General features: G+C 39.6%; 1 protein-coding gene across 4 annotated transcripts in view; it reads right to left on the bottom strand.

Annotated features, from left to right (window-relative positions):
- Nucleotides 1-20,653, bottom strand: part of ARHGEF7 (Rho guanine nucleotide exchange factor 7) — a 129,528-nt gene that overhangs the window by 62,647 nt on the left and 46,228 nt on the right. For 3 of the 4 annotated variants that reach the window (XM_050891308.1, XM_050891318.1, XM_050891327.1), the window contains 3 exons: nucleotides 14,428-14,512; nucleotides 9,963-10,093; nucleotides 7,265-7,466 (listed from right to left, as the gene is read on the bottom strand). In XM_050891308.1, coding sequence (XP_050747265.1) covers nucleotides 7,265-7,466; nucleotides 9,963-10,093; nucleotides 14,428-14,512 — 418 coding nt within the window. The remainder of the gene's footprint in view (nucleotides 1-7,264; nucleotides 7,467-9,962; nucleotides 10,094-14,427; nucleotides 14,513-20,653) is intronic. The other variant, XM_050891336.1, reaches the window with a different exon arrangement.

Here is a 20,653-nt window from a genome sequence, read left to right as displayed (position 1 = left end):
CTAAAGTCATGTCGTATGTACGGCTAATCATTTATATATTCATATATAATGCTACTCATTTATGGGACAATTACAATTTGTCTCTTTGTACTGAATGATGAAAATGATGTAGTTGCTTTCATTCTCTGTGGAAGTTCTTGACTTATCCTACAATTTATAGTGACTTTTCAGGTTCACTAAATACCTAAAGGTTTATTAATCATGTGCCAGAAAGCATGACAGGAGAAACCAGAGTTATTTAAGGAAAAAGGTAAATACTTGCCACTGAATTTTATCATAATACAATGTCTGACCCTTGTTAATCTGGAGAAAGTTGGCTAGTCATAAAAATCTGGCTCTCCTTCCAGCTACTTTGTTATCTTAAAAGGTGTAAAAATACTTCTCTTCCCCTAACTTTTTCTTCTCCTAAGCTGCTGAAGAAAGTGGAAGTTTTTTGCTGAAATATATAGAGTCATTTATATTACCAGATGTTCAGCTGATTCAGTTATCCATCAGAGAGACATGATCAAATTCAGATTTAAAAACAGGACACAAAAAAGAATCAGACATTCAAATCATTTTGCCTGAACAACCATAATCAACATTCAGCTTTTAAAATGCAAAGGCCATTTCTATTGTAGAAACACAAAATTAGACAGAGCAAATCAGTCCAGCTGTCTATCACGTCTGGTATTCTGCCTCCAAGCACTGCCTTGCTTCATAAGGAGGAATAGTTGCAGTCTTGTTGCAATGAGCTTATTGCACAACGCATTACACAGAAGAAAATCCTGATCTTGCACATAAGAAATCACTTTCTTAGCATAAACAAAGATAAGTGTTATTTATCATCCTTCATCATCGAACATTAGAGTACTTTTGCAAACATATAGCATAATTCACTAAACATTTCAAGCAGATGTCACCCCCATTCAGCATACCAGGAACATATACAGATCTTATAGGTCCATAGGTCTACGAAGTCATAGGTTTCTGAAACGTTAGCAAAACCCTGGCACCTTGCCCACTCCAACATATAAGCTCTGTTTCTCAAAGCACTGGAAGAGAGTAACCTGAGCCAGACACCAAGATTTCCCATACAAAAGATTCTTCCCTTCTCCCTACTCTTCTCCCAGTCACAATGTGAATCCGTTACAGTAACACTGAAAACACAACGAAAACGTGCACAACATGATCAAATCCAAAGCAAACAAGCTTCTGCTCAAGTACTGGAAGAGACCGTATCCAGCTGATGACTGAAACCAAGAGGTAAGTTACCGCTATCGGTTTCTTTCCTGATCGAAGCATTACATTCAACTGCACTCAGCTACACTTGATAATGCTTTGAAGTGTCTAGTGGCTAGTCACAAACCAGATAGAATTCACTTAACAGATCATCTTTGGGTGGAGAGTGAGGTTGGCACAGGCTTCTTAACATTATTCTTCCAGCAAATAATTATTCTCAGGAGAACCAAACAACTTAGAGCAGCTGCTTCTGTAGCCTTTCCTTAAGTAGTACATAAGATGCCATGAACTCTCTAAAATGAAGTCACTTATTCCTTTACAAACATCTACCTTTCTAAGTCATTGTAAAAGGACAATTTACCCAATCCTTCCCAATGTTTTGTTTCATTCTATTTTCATTTACATGCAAGTATGTCTTTTCCTTGCCTTCAAATTACTTGTCATTCTCACATTCTCTCCTCTCTCTCTTCTGTCATGTCTTCATTTTATGTCATATTCGTTTTCATGCAATAGTCTACTTCACACTACTCCACAAAGCACTCCTTCAGGACATACTTTACTAAAGCATTTCAACCCTACTGCTGCAAGAAGATCACCATGTGTTTCCGCCATTACTAGGCTATGGTGCGTAATCTAGATGCAAAGATCCAATTTGGGCTATTTCATCCTATAGTTCGGGAGGAAAGATGTGCCAACTGGGACACCAAAAGCTATTTGGTCCCTGTTAGTGAAGTGCTACAAGCAAGCTTTGTCTCTCTGGACTAATCGGTTCAAGCCCAACACCAGGAGGGCACACCTAAACTTGTTCCCAGTTCTCAAGCTGGCTCAGGCATCGCTGCAACATGCTCCACTCTGCAATGTGGACACTACCAACACTTCTTCCCTAGTAGTATTCACTGGTCCCAACCTCTATTCTATTTATGCCTGTAGAATAACACTTGAGAAGAGAACAAAATACCCCTCCCAAGTGTATGTGGTTGGGGAGAGGAAAACTAGCATTCTTGGTGGGTTTTTCTTTTTTTCCTCTTTTTATTTTTTTTCTTTTCTTCTTTTTTTCAAAGCTAAAAGTGTATCTGTCCTTCCCTCGTGCACCACAGGATGGGAACAGCAGATACTCTACTCTTCCACTACACTCTGGCCTTTTCCCACACTGACTTTTTTTTTTTTAAACATCCACCCAGAAGAACCACTAACACTAATTTGCACTGGACCTGATGCTAACACAACTGTCAGGAAGGCATAACAGAAGAGAGGCTAGGACAGTAATGACACATTAATTTCTGTAAAGAATTAGAAAAAAGTTTGTGACATATCAAATGTAATTTTTCAAAGCTATATTCCCTTCTGTGTAATCTCATGCCATTTAAATGGATTACACTTTGATAAAACCCAGCAAGTGACCATGTGATTTTATTTTTTTTATTTTTTTTTTTAAATCCGATTAACATCTGACAGTAGCTAAGCAAGCACATCCCATTCTGGCTAACCGCTATTCATTTCATGGCAAGGGAACCCTCAAAACTAAGTCTCCAAATCTCTCTACTGTGCAAGACAGAAACAGCAGTGTAAGAGACAAGACTCCACCTACACCTTCACCCCTCCCTGCTCAGTTTTATGTAAGAAAAAAAACTCAATAAGGCCACACTGTCAAATATCTAACAAGTTTACACAGTATAAATCTTTTACCCTCTGTCATGTGTAACAGTACAGCAGGATGAAAACAGAGTCCTCTCATTTCAAAGTACTTCCTGACTAGTGATCAAAGAACATTAGAAAAAGGCAAGATGTTACAGGGTTTAAAAAGGGAAATTAAAACATGTGCACAGGGAGGGAGGGAGACAGAAATGGACCATCTTTTTGATCCTTACAGTGTAGGCATATACCTGACAAGAAACTACTACTTCATTCCTTCAATTCTATTTATAAGTTTGATTTTAAGTACCATAATTTCAACCAAATCCTCCTTTTCCCCTTGGGTCAGGGGGGTGGGGGAGGAAAGAATAAACACTCAAAAGCAAAATAAAAACCATTTTCCATCTCAATCAAATTTATTTTCCCCAAAATACAGAGTCATTGTCCAGCCTAAGAAAGCTAAATGCTGTGCTTTGCTCAATAATCTCAGTATCTGTCCTACAACCATTCATAGCTTGCCTCATACATGTATTAGCATTCTGTGCTAACACTAATCATTCTGGCATAGCTAAGCAAACAAGTTACAACATAGTAAACATGGGCACAGCTTTGCGATGTTTTACCTACTCTGAGATACCTTATCATGTAACATGCTCTGCTTGTGCAATATATGTAATGTCATTTACTTTTCTCCTAAAATCTTTAAGAAAGCAATGTGGGTAAAGGCAGTTCCCATTACTAAGCAGCTCCTTCTTCCTTTTCTTGAATATCTAACTTCTTAGCTTGTACGGTTGCTCTGATTACAAATATACAGTTATCTGACATGAGAGGATTTTAATTTAGAACAAAAATCCATTTATCTAAACACCTAATGCCTATGAATTCTGTGAGAATTAAAACAAACACACACATGCATAAAGAACTTCTTTCTTCTGTTACCCAGTTTGCCAAAGTCAGGTTCCAGCAGACTGAAGGGATTTATTTAATCAAACCCACCATTTCCCAGGAGCTCTCCAAATAATGCATCGTCAAAAATTATAACAAACAGTGTTGCCTGTACAGAATTTCTAACTAGTTGCAGTATTTTCAGCCACATTTGAGAGAAAAGAGAAGGGTGGAGTCATACTGTCAATGCCAGGACATTTTACAGAGTATTTTGAAAACTGATTAGATGTCCAGGATGAACATTTTATTCATAAAGAGACCTTAATCAAGAGCAAGTATTTCAACAATCCTATCCTGATCTTTTTTAAATCAATTCATTGTAATGCTGACAGAAAACACATTTTGAATTTGACCTTGCAAGACAGCAAGTTCTACTAACTCATTTTAAAATATATCAGGGAAAAAAAAGCACTTTTGTGTTTCAACCTCATGCTTAACGCATGAAGGCACTTAAAATATTTCTGAATTAGGAAAAACCTTACAGTGAGGTACATATAGTTGCCAGGAAGTCAAGAAAAATGGACAGTGAAAGACTATCAACTCAAGAAATGTCAACCAAGTCTAATGAAGACTAGCAAAAAAGAGCAGGGGCACAGGAGTGCAACAGAGACTGTCAACCCATACATATAACCTAGATGCAACTTCTCATGAACACCCACCAGAGCCATTCATGTAACTTCAGAGCCTTGTGGTAAATGGCACTACATTCTTGTTTCAACAAGGACAGCAGAACAAAGGAAGTCCAAGCTCAGGATGCAATGGCAATGTGCTTTGATACACAAGGGAGGAGAATTACAGAAAAGCCCTCTCTCTAGCACCTTCAACAATAACCACAAAGCAGAAATCAGTTGAGAATAGAAATGTTCTAACAAATTTCATGGAAACAACCAAGAAAAGAAAAAAAAAAAAGTAGCAAAATGAGAACAATGAACTTCAAGTGAGAAGAACTCAGTAAACTTAAAAATATGGGTAAAAACAAGAATTCCCACTAGTGACAATGTAAGGGGAAAAGGCTCACAAGAATGACAAGTCCTTTAAAAATTAGGAGCATCTCAAAGGAAGAACAGGAAAAGTAGATGCAAATTGACATGATCAAGTATCACAAGTACTACAGTGACCTCAAACACACAAACAGAAGCAAAAGTAACTGAAGAAGTCAGGTCACCAGTTGAAATACAACTAACAAGGACATAAGGGTAGTAGCAACAAAACATTCCATAGCACACATACATCAAGGGGGAAAGCTGATCTGCAACTCAATAGAGAAGAGTTATTAACAGACATCAAGCAGCTCTTAGTATATCATGCTTCCTTCTACCATCCCCCCCCCCCATTATAAAAAGGTCAACTTCAGACAAATCAAACACATACCTACAAAGGCACAGAGGCAGGCTAAAACTAGTATTTTGATAAATTAAACAGTACCTGCTGTGCTGATTTGGAAGTAAGAGAACTAGCTACATCCATGTTTGAAACCACAGAGGACAAGTGAAGTTCCATAAAGTGCTGGAAATGGCCAAACATAGTAATTGTCTTTAAAAAGGAGGAGGAGAACAGAGAAAGCTAGAGAGCTACAGGTCAGTCACTTTAACTTTGTAACAGTCAGTAAATGCGCAGAAAACAAAGCAATGAACTAAACTTCCTGAGAAAGAGAAAAGCGTGGGCACATATTCCCTTCCATAGAAACAACTGAGTGTATGAGAGAGCGCTCCCAAGAATGCAAGAAGTCTCGCAGAAGCCAGAAGGAGCAAGCCCTTGTAGCACAGGGAACATGCCTATACAGTGGAGGGAAAAGAAGAGCTTAGCAGAAAACTTTTCTGATGGTGACAAGTGGAAGTTAAACCAGGGACTAGAAGCAGTTCATCTCAGCCCCCAAGAATCAGACAAGGTTGCAAGGACTGGCAAGAATCAAACTGCACTTGGTAGTAACCTTGGCCCCACAGCTTGCTGGCTTTCCTATTTAGGAGAGTTACTTCACCCAAGTGAAGTATTCTTAAAAAAAACAAGAACAACCTTAATTTCAGTTGCTGGCAACTTCTGATTCTCGTATGTTCACTGTTGAAAGCTACTTCCATTCTGGAGCCTAAATGCTGACCCAGGTTCCAGTCTCAGGAGTCGGAAGAGATCAAAATTGATGAAATCCAAACAAGACCTCTGTAGCAATGTTTTAAATGAACAATGGTGGGACAAGCGAGTCATCATGGCTGAAAGAGACTGCTACAACACTACGGACAAGAAAAAACAAGCTTCAGGAATTGTTTTTCAGGGTAAGAAGCATCTGGAGAGATCTCTGAAGAACATTAAAGCTAAGTCTTACATCATGAGTATGCCTAAGAGGATCTAGTTGAAAATGACAACAAAGTTACAGATCTAAGACTTTAGCATTCTGCAAAAACAGACTGTAGATAGCAAATCAAGGAAGAAAATAAGAGGATGCAACCGAAGGAGAAAGAGTAAATTTAAAAATGGAGTTTTACCCTCACAACTTCACTTTGCAACCACGCATCTGTATGGCTGCCTTTAAAAGACTCATGCCAATGATTTTAGCATGATCCAAAAGATGTGTGTTTTCATTGGAGCTGTGACAAGGGAAGGAGTGGTAAAGCCTCTCAGAGAGTCCCTGGGTAGTTTTATCCCTAATCTCTGGAAGTAAGCAGAGACAGGAAAGAGACCAAAAAAAAAAAAAAAAAAAAGAAAGAAAGAAAGAAAGAAAAAAAGAGATTATGTCACCCACATCAGGGTCCTAGTGGATTAAAAAGCAATGTTAGTTCTGACATTCAGTCATGAAGATGACATTTACAGAAGGCACTTTCACTGTGTGAAGTTCAAAATAAAACTTCAGTGGCAGAGTGAAGCCTGTTTAAAGAAAAGTTGAAGGCACATGAACAATAAAGAAAAAGAAAAATCACAAATACATTATCTTTCAAAAACTGTCTCTACTTTTAGTAGATTTTGGTAGAATTAGGGATTTTTCCTGCAGTTGTTTGCTTCTAAGTAATGGGACATGATTAGAGATTTTTTTTGGTGTAGTTTTTTGGTTGGTTTTGGGGGTTTGGTTTGGTTTTTGGTTTTGTTGTTTTTAAAGAGATTTGCAGGAAATCTCTCACTGTTCAAACCCAAAGCACCAATTCAAAGTATGTCAGCACCAGAGCCAAAATCCAGTATTCTAGCAATTCAGACCGAGGAAGTCAGAGCAGCCCAACTGTGACAGAGACAGACAGACAAGCAAACAGAATGGGGGAGTCTTATGCATGCTTACTGTTAATTCAAAAGTCCTAGAGCACTCTACATATAGAACTGGGGTGGGAGAGTATGAGTTCCTGAGCATTAATGATTGCTGTGAATGAAGTTCAGTAAATACAGTCAAGCTTAAACAAAAAGCATTACAATTTTTAATGAATCAACCAACTATCAACCTCTACCTAAAGCAAGAATTTGTGCAAATATGCTCTCCTTCAAAACTCACCATTTGATTTTATTTCTCGTACGTAGTTACTTGGAAACCACCCTGTTTTGCCATTTAGAGTTCCTTCCCACCAGCCTCCTTCTTCCACTCTTGTAACATGAATAATATCTCCTTTTGAAAAAGAAAGTTCATCTTCATTTGTCTGTTGAAAATTAAATTTTGCTCTCACCACCAACTGATGGTTGCTGTTATCTGTCATGTCCTAGTAAGTGAGAATACAAAGAACAAAAAGATCACTTCAGAGATTTAAACAATTATTCCATGAACAAAACAGAAGAATCCATAAAATGGAAATAGCCTCTCCTCCAGACACAACACCCCACACGTTTTTACGCTAAGCATTTGTAAGGAATGATTTGCCATTTCCAGTATTTCTGTCATTTTTAATCTATGGATTTCTATCAGTCCAGGGAGTATATTGTCTTACTATAGCCCCTTCAAATCAGAAGGGGGTAAAAGAACTAAAATGAGAATAATTCTTACTCCCCCCCAAAAAATCAAATCCTATTTTCTATATATGGTATAAATTGAAACTGCCTTTGGCAACTATAAAGAAACAACAGCTTTACATTAGAGTTTTCTTCTAAAACTTTCTGGGCTGAGTTGGGTTTAATTTAATTCTGGATATAAAGAGTTTGCAGCTTAAAACTTTTTTTTTTCCTGTAACAGATCAGGTTGGAAGGTTCCACACCTGAACATGCAAGTCTCCACAGCCTGTCAAGGGAAAAGGACAGTGTTCTTCCACAAAACCTGTGAAGTAGTTATGCAATTTACCCTGCATAAGTACTCACAAATCACTTGCCTCAAGGTTAGCAAAGCTGCAAGTCTGCAGCATGTCAGACTTGCAGCTGTCCATATATATGTATATATGCTCATCCCCTCTCACAGATGTGAAGGCAGATTATTGCTCTATTGTAACAACTAAATGTTAATAGCTACTTCTAAGAAGTCTTTCAAATTAATGATGTTCAAATTCAGCATTTTGTTCTTGGATGTCAGTTCTGGATATCTGCATCATTCAAGCACTTCAGGAGAGTTAGGACAAATTTTTATGCTAAAAAACCCTAAATACTTGGACAGTTTTAAATAATCCAAATACAATCCATTGCACTGGAACTGAGAGAACAGGACTACAAATCATGTCTGTCTCTATCATAAGTAAGGATTGATACCTGTATAACTAAAAAAGTAACTTAGTGAGAAAATGACTGTGTAAGCAATCCTAGTCAGCTAGCCAGGTAGCAGAAGTTCACCTACATGTTATCTATATAGCTGAGATGATTAAAAGATGTACTGCATAATGTCACTGGAATCTTATATCAGCTTAATTCATATCCACAGCAATCGTTATTGTATCACAACTCAATTTAACAATCAGACTTTTAGTGGCGAAGAAACTGTAGGAAAATAAGGGCAAACACAACTTTGAAAACATACAGAAAGCCCCAAGATAGTGTAAGTCAATGTTCAACAATTAGATCGGCACATTTTCAACGAAGTGCCTCCTCCTTAGTCCTCTGCTTGTACACCCTGTGTTTTCATCCCCTACGACTGCTCAACAAGAAAAAAAGTTTTGCTTTAGTAAATGGTAAAAACCCACAAAATAAGCAGCAACGTTGCACAGCGACATCAACTACAGTCCCTTTACTCTGCCAGGATGGCTCTCCAGTAGAGGAAACTGAGGACAAATTTGGTGAGAACAGTTCCAAACTGATAATTTGCAGCAGCAAAACCAAACTAAGAACTTCCCAAGTTTGGCCACTAGCTCTCTTTCCCTCCTTCTTGCACTTCTCTGCCCCTTTGCAACTTTCTGCAGAGCTGCTCCGATCACCAAAGTGACAGAAATACTTAAAACTCTGATTACTCCAGTGATCCAGCTAACAGCTAGTCCCACAAACAGTTGCATCAGCAAAACTGAGTGGGTTGTGAATAGCAGAGTGGGAGCTGGAATTAGTGGCCTAGGGCAAGAACTTGCACAGGCTCTGCTATCAGGGAAAACACATCAAACCACACCTAAGAAAGCTTAAGCAGAGCACTGTGTTTCAAGTTTCACACAGCAATCATCACATAGTTCAAAACAGCCTCCTTCAAGCATGGAAAAAGCAGTTTACAGTAGGGATCTGAACCTTCCTTGCAAACCTTTTAGTCACTAAAAGCACCTTTCATCATAGTTAGTTTCAATACAGTATTCCATCCTGATTTTGGCTCTACTGTAAAACAATTGCCCATACAACTCAGCTACCTGAAGGCTACTTGAAGGATTCACCTTGAAGCATAACAGAAAACAGGAATAACTACCATTACTGCCAACGTTAAAAGTACCACCTTTGTTGAAGTTTGAATATCCTTCAATCATCACCCCTAAACTCACAGACATGGAGAAAATGAGATTTTTGCCTTTGGTAAAGCAAGTCCTTATACTGAAAAGAAAGAAATAAATCCAGGAAGATACCGTGTATGCAGACAACACGGAGTGGTGAGGGAAAAAAAACGATTAGACATCCACAGAAAGCTGCACGTATTTTGGAACATCGTAAGAAAAGCTGCAAAAATAGAATGTCACAGGCTTGAAATACAGAGATGAAAGAGAGGAAACAGTTACTTTGCTACATTATTGTTTACTTATAAATCTCATCAAAAGGGGGGGGGGGGGGCGGGGAATCGCACCACAGCATGTTTCATTTCTTCTAGAACTTACCAAACTCCGATACTGTCCCTGAAAGAGTTTTGAAGTTCTACTGTGTAAAGACTGGGATCCCAGAGAATCAAAAGATTTTATCCGATGAGATGAGGGACGTGCGCATACAGAGTCACTGCCCAGCCCTATGTCTGTAGGAGGGGGGGAAAAAAAAAGTAACTATTAGAATTTGAGAAACCTGCATATAACTTCTGCTTACCTCTGTAAAATTCACATGCTTAAAGCAGATTCGATGTATCTGCAGTTGCTCAATAATTCAAGATAAAAAAAAAATTATAGCAATAAATAATCTGAAATCCTGAGACACTGGCAGTTTTTCCCCACACAGACAGGAAAACAATTTGAGCTGTTTAGGAAGAGGAGGGTTAGGGTTGTATTTCTCCATTCCTACTCACTACCAGTCTAAAGGTAATTAACCAGCATCATTTTAGCTAGTGGCCAAGAATTTCGAATGCATAAAACTTGCTTGAAGTAAAGCCAGCCACATCTGTTTCTTAGCTCTTCCCCCTCGCCCCCCATCCTTCTCAATTAAGACATTCCTTCCACTGTCTTTTTTCCTATGTTCCTTTGTCTCATCCCTTTTTTGCCAACTAAGCTATTTCTTCTTCTTTGGAGGGAGGGGGAGGGATAGGAGGAGTAGAAAGGAAAAAAGCTACTTGCTCAAAAAAACCAACACCCTCCCCAAACCTCTCCCCTCTTTCATTTGTCTCTACTCCGAGAAGCACACCCATTTGAGATGTTCATCCAAAGGGCAGCGTTACAGGTGCCACTGGGGTCCCTGTGGGCTGGGAGGCATCAAGGGAGTGGGAGGGCAGGGCTCATCCCACCACCCCAGCCAGAAGCAGGGCAGCTGGGGCACCAGGGCAGCCCCAGCCCTGGACATCGGGCACCTCCCTGGGGACGGCATGTCGGCCTACCCACGGGTGGGGTGTCCTCCTGGGGATTAGCAGGCCATGGCCAGACAGGGGCCAGGCTGCACCGAAAGTGGCTCCTAAGGGCTGGAGTCAGTGCTGGCCACGGCCTCCCGCAGTGCTGCTGGGAGCCTCTCCCGAGCGTTACGGTGGGATGAGGGTTGCTCCTGGCTGCACCAGCTCCCCCAGTCCTCACAGCCAAACCCCCAAGAGGGGGGATGCTCCCAGGGCCCTTGCACAGGTGACATGTTACAGCAGACAAACATTGCTCCTTTGCACAAGTATGGCAAGTCATTCCTTTTCCTCATGTTTTCCTACATACAAGGAAACCATTCAGTGAGCATCTGAGCTTCAAGGAGCTCTGAAAGCAATGCAGTATTTTGTGTCCCAAACGTAGATATTTTCACTAGACTATGCAAGCCTTCCAACTGCTCTCCTGGTTTTTATGCCCCTGTTACTCTCTTTCCTAGTAGTTTGCTTTGCTTCCAACACCTGACCTCCATATCAGAGGCACACACAAGCAACTACAGTCTCCTATTAGTCACTTTCAGACTAAAGCAGACCATGATTATGCAAATCCAAGTTATTTTTGGTCCAAGGGAAGAGACACATACAGGCTCAGTTTCATGAGGAGACGGGTGAACAAGGCGTATCTGCTGGTCCACATCAAACCTGAAGGGACAACTCAATTCATCTGAACTGGAAAGCCTTTCAACTTCAGCACAGCATCCAACAGCAGCCGAGGTGCAGGAGGAGGGAAAGGGTTTGAGATTGACAACAAGCACAGAAGTGTTCACAGAGGATGCTCCAAGTCCACAGTGACTGACTGGAAAACACCTTCCTCAGGCACATCTTTTTAAATGAGTCATTGTTATCCTTCAAAAATCATTATCCTTCAAAAAAACCACCCTATAAATATACACTTCCTAGTCAAATAATATGAATAGTTCTAATATTGCACTAAGTCGCATATTTTGTATGGATAGTATCATTGAAGTCACAAAAAGACCTCACACTTTGTGAACGTGCTTTCCTAAAAGCACTTAAAGGCCACTGTATTAATATAAACACATAGTTTATGTTAATATAAATAGTGATTATATTCCATTACAGAAAGGACATACATCTTTGTTTTCACAGACTGCTGGGAGAGAAATGGGACTAGATCATGGGCTTCATTTGTAGATCATAACTTTATGGCTAATTCTAATGCTCCCAAAAACTTTAAAGTTGCTGTAACCATCAGTAACTAACAGAACTTAAGGATTAAAAGTAACCTGAAACATCTCCATGTCCAGTTTGTTATGTTTCCTAACTGCAGTCAAGTAGAACAGACACGTCACCAAATCCAGCATTATACCTTGACACAGTTCACCTAGGAAAACAGGATCAGGTTTACTCATGGTAGTGTGTTCCAGCCTCTGGGCAACCCTAAAACATACTACCTCGAATTTGTTTTAAGTGTGGCCTGATTCCCAAAATTCTCTATTTTGCAACAGCAGAGCTAATACACCAACACAAGAGCACCTTTTGAGGCTTGAATTAGAAACTGCATGTGTTTGACCTGAAGAGAAGGAAAATATTACAAATAAACCACATGCCAATTGCAAGTATTTTTACCAATAATATCTGAATATTTTCACATCAATTTGAACTTTTGATAGATTTAAAAGGCTTCCAGACCCCATGTATCCATTAAAGTTTCCATTAAAATACCAAATAAACACATTCAATGAATTTCTCAATGGGATTACTGTCAGAAAAAATTCAACTCTGCTGCTAAAAACTCAAGAATCTTGAATGGCAACAGAATGTGCATGTTTGACAAATATTAATTTGGTAATTTTCTCAGAAGCTTCACTCTTCCATCCATCCAAAGATTTCCAGGGTTTGCAATACCCTTTCTTCTTCTCTACCACTATCTCAACTTCCCTATACCAGTTCCTCTCCCCTTATCTGTCTACAAACAGCAACTGGTACCTTGATCCCACTCCTCCTGAAGTTAAGAATTTGATGGAGCGTATATCCATAGCAGCCTTTCATCAGGCTTCATGCTTATTACTCACACTCCTTCCACTGCAGAAAGGCTGATCTCAGAAAAACCTGTGTATACGTGAAATTCTTGCAGACCCAGATGGGGATCTGAAAGCCATCTTCCAATACTAGAGTAGGGAGACAGAGTCTGAAATGCCTTCTACACAGTCACCCAATTAAAGAAAATTGTTTGGAAGAACAGTTGGTCGGGAAGATTTACGCAGCTCTGCTTGCTCCTAGGAATGAGGCAACACCACAGTTTGCATGTGGTTTTGATTTTTGGTTTCCATACCACCACCACCCGCCTCCCCAGTGTAAGGGATCGGCCTGGGTCCTACCTAAGCCAGCTACAATTGTGGCTTTTTGATGTATTAATCTATTGATGTCTGGACCAAACAGCTGCACTTTTCCTACCCTTTAAAGACAGCTATGGTCAGTGTACAGCAGCTTTAAAGATGCACTGAAATGGTCTACGTTTGCACTTGCAGTTAAGATGAAAGGCTGTACCTTCAACTGGTGTAAGTAGCTTCAAAGAAGTCAATGGTATTACATTCATTAGAACTAAGAATTTGGTTGTAAAACTCACTCCTAGGGGGTGTTTTCTGATGCAAGGAAAAAAAAAAGCCACAAAAAAAAAAATCTTTGTTGTAACGGACCAAAGGAGTATTATGAGAGTGATGAGATGCTCATCATATTACTATTAAATGAAATAACACTAATCCACCACTGACTTTTCTATCAGCTTCCTTTTCCTCCTCACATAGGAATTGACAAGTATGGTCCATTTTTAAATAATCTCTCTCTCACCAGACTCCAAGCTGATGACCATTACTGGAACTTGCTGCTGACAGTGTAAAGCCTCAGCACGGAGCAGCAAGAAGCCAAAAAGGGCCACCAACGTTAACACCTCTTGATCGTCCACGGGTCCAGCCGGCATCATTTAGCACAGCCTCACCCTACAATGAAGCATGGACATCTCTCACCTGTGTGCTATTTCTACAGCTCTCTCCCTCCCACCAAAGAACTTGAGGTGGGTGGTTCGTGACTTTTAGCTGCTACCTAAATGAAACGTGCGTGGCTTAAGGGATCAAAGATGTTGGCTATCCTTTTGTTACTGTCAAGAAAGGATGGTGCTGGGGAATGGAGAGTGGGGAGGGAACAACAAAAACCTTGACAATGTTGTTCAAACATGGGAATGACAGAGTGGAGCAAAAGTCAATGTTAGTATTCCAAACCAGGGAAAAAATAAAACAACCAAAACCACCCAGGCTCTTCTAAGAATTCTTGCCAGCTAAAAGGCTCAGCCTTAGCTCCATTGCAAAGCTTCCTTCTGCAGAAGAGGAGACTAGACAACCCAGAGAGACCACTGCCAAAGTCTTAATGATATGAACTGCAACAAAAACTCTTCTAAAATGCTGCGCATGTTCATTTTATCATGCATATAGCAACAGGTATAAATATACATTTATACGAGTTGAAGGTAATTGTAAGCAAGCACCAAGACCGAGCAGTCTACTTACCTGCAGTCACCTTATTTAAAGCCACGAGAGAGCTGAGAACTTTGCTGAAATTCTGTCCCTGATACAGGTCATTTGCATCAAAAGTCTGAGAACAAAAGAACATGCAATAAGTCATAGAAACAAGCCTTTAAACTAAGCATTTTTATGCTGTCATGCAAACCATGACTGTAGAAGCTATTGCCTGATCAAGGCATCAGTCTTTCAGCAGCTGTTACGGATCAGTAAAACTATGGGGTTTTCTCCCCTGTGTTTTTTTTAAAAAACAAAACAAAACAACCCAAACCAAACCACCACAACCTATTTTTAAATAGAAAGAGAATATAGAAACAGCTGCATTTGAGAAAAACCTGAAGAACATATAAGCTAAAAATATCAAGTGTCATTTAAATTACAGGAAAGTTGAATAAAATGAAATTATCAGGAGAGAGAAGCTTTCCTCAGACATTTTGGCCAAAAAAGTTACTGGGTACCATTACTCTTGACATACTCTTCTGTAGCAGCTCACAGGCGCTATACCTGATTATTCATAAAGTACTTTTAAAATGACTACAAATACTTTGAAAAGTACTACAACAACATACACGCTATCTCTTTATTCTACAAGACACAGAATAGCAGCATTCCTGAAAATTAATGAATTTTACAAAGAGTGAAGCTAGATGGAGAATGAGGTTAAGGAAGGGTAGGGATGAAAGCTGAGGGTTATTTTATTTTTTTAACTGTGGGAAAGAGATCCAAACCTCAAACTATCTCGTAGAAAACACTCCAGTAACTTTCAAGCACAGGGTGATGACATTAAACATCTGGATTTTCAGGGGGCAAAGAGATTAAAAAAGAGACCCATAATATTTGCCTGAGGTAATGGAAACACTCATCCAAAGTCTCATGAAAATAGCTCTCGCAATAGATTCTGCATAGGTTGAAAGGAGTCACAGTATTCCCTTGTGCAAGACTAGAGAGAGGACAATAAAAGACAGCTATTCCAGTTGTTCCAACTGATTTAAGAAACAGAAAGAGGTTTCGTTTCCCGCAGCGTAGCAGTTTTTATCTAAAGAGTCAACAAAAACCTGTTTATTCTCCTGATAACAGACCCATCCCACAGGCACTATCAGAAAGTCTGTACCCCAGAAAGCAGCCTTCAGAGGCAGGAGAGGAGAAACGCATATTCTCAGGGGAGAAGAGAGAAAGGGACAAAGGAAGGCTAGTTGAACCCAAGAGAAGTGAAAATTTTCATGAAAGCATAACAGTAAACAACAGAAGGGGCTGCCAGACCAGTTGTGACTGGTTATGTGATGTACTGACAAAAGTAGAGCAGATTTAGGAAACATTTAATGACAGTAATATTCAGTAAGAAAAAAAAAATCTCCCAAAGCATTCACAGTATTTGAGGTACTTGCATATGTTAATATGCACATTTTTTCCCCTCAGACTGAGGATCATCTCTGGTCCCAGCGAGCAGCAGTTCTACCTCGGCTGTACAGGTGCTGATATCTCTCAAGCTCAGGTAGTGTGTATACAACTTAGAAGAGCAATGCCACAAAACAGACACAGAATCAAGCAGTCAGAGGCAAACACTAATATACTCCAAGCAGTTATCACTCACATAAAATAAGTGAAGTAAGTATTTCATCAAGTTTCACTGGGCTACAGATAATTTAAGGACTACTCTTATTTATTTGAAGCTGCAAGGAGTAAGGAGAGGAACCAAGGAGTTGCCTAGATGTGTATTTTGTAGGTTTTTTCCTGAAACACGGGGAAGTATTTAATGACTACGTACACACAAAAGACATTAAGCAAATAAGAAATAATCCAATTTTACAAAAATAAGAAAGATATGTTAAGTTTTGTTAATAGCATAATTTATAATAAATAGAGATGAGAAAAGACACGAATAAGGTGACAGCAGAATAGATAAAACCTGGCTTAAATGCAAAACCAGACTGGAGATCAGCCTAACCGCTGCTCAAATTGGGGAAAAAATTTAAGCTGTTATGGAACAAGAAAGCATCAGGAGTGTAAAATTTTCATGGTTAGCTACATGCTTACTGTGGTAGTTTTTAAACAAGCAAACTAAAAGTATGAACAGAATCATGAAACAATGGCTCCGACCCTAAAAAGAGGAAATACATGAGACACAGGCGCTTGTGCAGACACCAGAACTGGATCAGAAAGGTACTACAGGGGAGAGAGAACACTATTAAAAAAAAGAATGTTTAAGGAAAAGGTTATAAACTATAGCTTAAACTTACAAAAACTTAAAAAAATCCTAAATCCATTTTAAGCTCACCTTCATTCTGGATTCTGATAGAGCCAAGAGCTCTCCAAAGTCAGGCTAACTGGAGAACAATAGAATGCGAGGAAGCCTCCTTTCCTGCTATGCTGAGACTATAGGGGATACCAAGAATGATTTGATTGGATCATCACAACACGTATAGGGCCATAAAAAAGCCTGTATCCAGGACACACATCCAGTCTGCTTCTTCACAGGAAACAACACAATGGGAGGATATGAGAAACATTTGCTTCCTTGAGATTTTACATGAAGTGATTCTGACAGGAAGCCACCCTCAGCATGCTCATGGCCAGCACGTTCACTAGCACCATTTGATAAAGGGGGAGGGGGACCTGACACCCTCCAGAGATATTTTCTCCTAACATAACAAATGTTTAACAATAAAATAACCTAGAGAGATAAAAAGTGAGGAAAAAAAGCTTAGGTGCTCTAAAGTTTTGAGGCTCATTCATTATGAACTCAACTACTTGATTATAAAAACCTTGTTTCAAAAAACCAAACCAAAACAAAAAACCATAAACCCACACAACAAACAAAACCACCGAACACTCACATCCTTCTATCCTAGTGGAGGTTTCCTAATTTCACAATCTATTTGAAAACTCTGATATGAGTGAAAGCATCAAGACATTTTAAGAGGAGCTTCCATGGGATTGCCAGAGAAAACAGTCCGCTCCAGGTTTTCAAGAGAAGTTCGACTTGCATGTGGACTACAATCTTCATTCTGGTATTTACGGACAGATCAGCTGTGAAAACTGACTCTTTAAAACATTATATCTTGATGTGAGAAAGAGTCATTCAGTATCTTTCGTATTCAGTGTCACTGGATGACAAACATCCCCCCCGTACAACACACTCAATTCTGCGACTGCAAGAATCAAAGCTGAATTTTGAGATCCAAGTATCAAGCAAAGTTATTTCTATATTGCAAACTATTACCAAATAACAAGGTCTGCACGCTAAATTATCTTCTATAATACTAGCATAACCCACTTTTCAAATCATGTCAGAAGCACAACGTGAAATCAAACTTGCACATGCTTACAGCTCTTAAAACCTAAAAATGCAAACATTTAGAAAGATATTACCTTGGAAACATTGAGATTTGTCTTTAAAACATTATGTGACAGGTATATATAGACATTAAACAAGGCTTTATGGAAAAATATTTCCAATACGCCCTTGCTTTGCAGGCAAACAACATTTTTAACTCTGCAGAGACTCCATCTGTGATGAAGTTTACCCTCTTGTTCATCCAATCCTCATCTTCCACCAAGAGAGTCAGAGAAAACATTAGTCAGGATACAAGTATAAAACCATCATAAATCACATCAGATGAGGACCCACCCAAGCCAAATCTTTTGAACAAACTATTTAAATAACATACCTTTGTTTTTAAATTCCACAGATTTGACCACATGCAGATATGCCTTATATAAGCATTAACATGAAGCACACCTATTAAATAAAGACAGACCAGGACTATATTAGGAGCCTTACACTGTAAACATTTTGCAATTTATAAATAGTTAGCTGGGAATCAATGAACTTCAAGCTTAGCAGGCTCATCCCCATGTGCCTCTTATTATCTGACTGTTTTCTGTTTTTTTTAACATCTCTCTCACATTCTTCTGTTCTCTTCTGTATTTCAATATTTGACTTATCAATATCCCAGGCAGATACTGTATTCTAGAAGCAGACCAAACTGCCTAATAACAAGAGGTCTTTTGTGATCTATAACACTATGCATACACTCAAGAGCATGCTGGCCCTTTCGGTCACAGGACACTGACTGCCAAAGCCTGCTCATTGCCTACCCTGACCCACAAATTCTGGCTTCCCTTTCTACACCCCCCATCAATTCCAAATGTACAAGCCTGGCTCTCCATAACTATACCTGCTTTTTTTGCCCCTAGGATTTAAATTAGCTGCGAACTTTATTGATAACAATTTTATGACCTCTTCCAGGTCATTAATGAAATGTTAAATAACATGGCTGAGTACCAATGGCAGCAAATCCCCTATAGCAAGGTATACATTGGATGGCCATTCCACATTTGTAATTGTATTAAAGCCTATTAATAAGCCAGTTTTTAAATTCATTTCATATGAGCCATATTGATTTTGCCATCATTGACATTTCTCAAACACAAAACGAAATGCCTTAGAGATCCATTTCATCCACATACCAGTTGTTCAACTATCAAATCCATCCTCTCATTTTAAAACAAGACTGACCTCTGCACGCATCTGTTTAAACTCCATCACATTCAAAATGGCCATGGTAACACATTCAGGTAATTTTGAGTCATCTAAACCACTAATCCTCAGTGGATGGAGACTTCTGTTCAAACGGCATTTACAATCTAATAGCAGTAAGGAAATAAAACTAACATAACAATGCTCGTCCCTCATATCCCTGCAACAACCAGCACCTACTGAAATTGGAAAAACATTAACTGAGGAATTAGTGAAAGGAAAAGGAAATTAGAAAATAAGGTTGAGAATACACCTGGTGAGAGCAGACTAAGGCATACAGTAAGCCTGCAGCAGCATTCTTTTCTTCAAATCAGTCAGTTTCAAGGCCTCAGGTATCCTTTATACTATTTTATTCCCCTCTTCTAGCCCATTAAGTCAGAAGCCAGTTACGGAGGAAGTATTTTTAAATTACAGTATTTCTCCTGATAAAGCAAGGTCTACAACTGAAGACAGGAAAAGATAGGGGGTGGTTCAGCCAAGCTTCCAGACACATACTTTTTCTTCAAATATGTCTTCTACCAATCTTAACTTGCTTGTATCCTTAAACCACCAGAGCATCAGTAAGGCTGTATCTAACAGTCATAGTAAGAAAAGTTCATATACTGGTTAAGAGTAAAATAGAAAGGTTTTTCTCAATAAATATTTCCTTGCTAGACTAGTGCCTTGAATATACACAGGTACAGTATTCCCAGTGGATATTAACACTTTAAGCGTCTGTCTGACAAAAACAGATGACAGCTTTCTTTACAGCACTGCACCATAAACTGCAGCAGCTGAGGAGCTGACTTACGAGCAGCCCAGGCATCTGTGCAGCACAGATAGGGCTGCCACTGCCAACCTCACCAGCCAGCCCCAAAATAAGCTGTAACCCCTAGGCTGTGTGTACGAAACTGCCAGGACACTTCCCAGCTCAGTTTGGTGGCCTCGAGCCCCTAGTGCAAAAGATTACGAGAACATTGGCTCGCTCACCCGGAGGAAATGAAAGGAAATGAGCAGGGCAGCTTGGCAAAGCGCAGCATGACCACAGACAACGTGTCGCTCCACCTGTTCCTAGTGCACAGGCTGCAGCGTTTTTGGCCACAGGAGCATGAATAAACAAGTGGCAGGGAAAAAAAGCAACTCATGGTTAGAAATGGGTGACCTTCTTGAAAAACACTAAGAATCTCCAACACCTTGCTTGGTCGCACCACCACCCCCAGTGTATTTCTACCCCTAGAGCAGCTGGCAAGGGGAAACCACGGAGGCCATCCACAGTCCACCTTCCCATGATGACACTTAATACGCCCAAGCCAGAAAAAAGATCCCATAGGTAAGCCTACATGCAAAGCACAAATGTCTTCATTTATTCTCACATTAGGTCAGCTGTAAGTGGTGCTGAGTCTCTTTCAGCTATTATGCAGCAGCTGTTCCTCGAGCCGTGCATTATCATCTGAAAGCTGCAGCACTAAAAGGAGAGATAAGAAAAGCAGGGAACTATGACAACTGAGAGAGGAAGGGAAGGCGGAGAGAAGAAGAGATGATTACAAATCTTCTGGAAGTCTCTATGAAGCATACTGTTGCCCAAATGTAGTAATGCACAGCACAAGAGAGAGCTAAAAAAATTAAGTTCTGTTTCAAAAATCAAGAGTAAGACAAGAGGAAACGTTTGAAAATAACCGGGAGAACAGACCTGCA

Source organism: Gymnogyps californianus, chromosome 1 (genome assembly GCF_018139145.2).
Source record: "Gymnogyps californianus isolate 813 chromosome 1, ASM1813914v2, whole genome shotgun sequence".
Taxonomy (NCBI): domain Eukaryota; kingdom Metazoa; phylum Chordata; class Aves; order Accipitriformes; family Cathartidae; genus Gymnogyps; species Gymnogyps californianus.
Note: the sequence above shows the minus strand (reverse complement) of the source record. Positions and strands in the feature narration are given on the sequence as shown.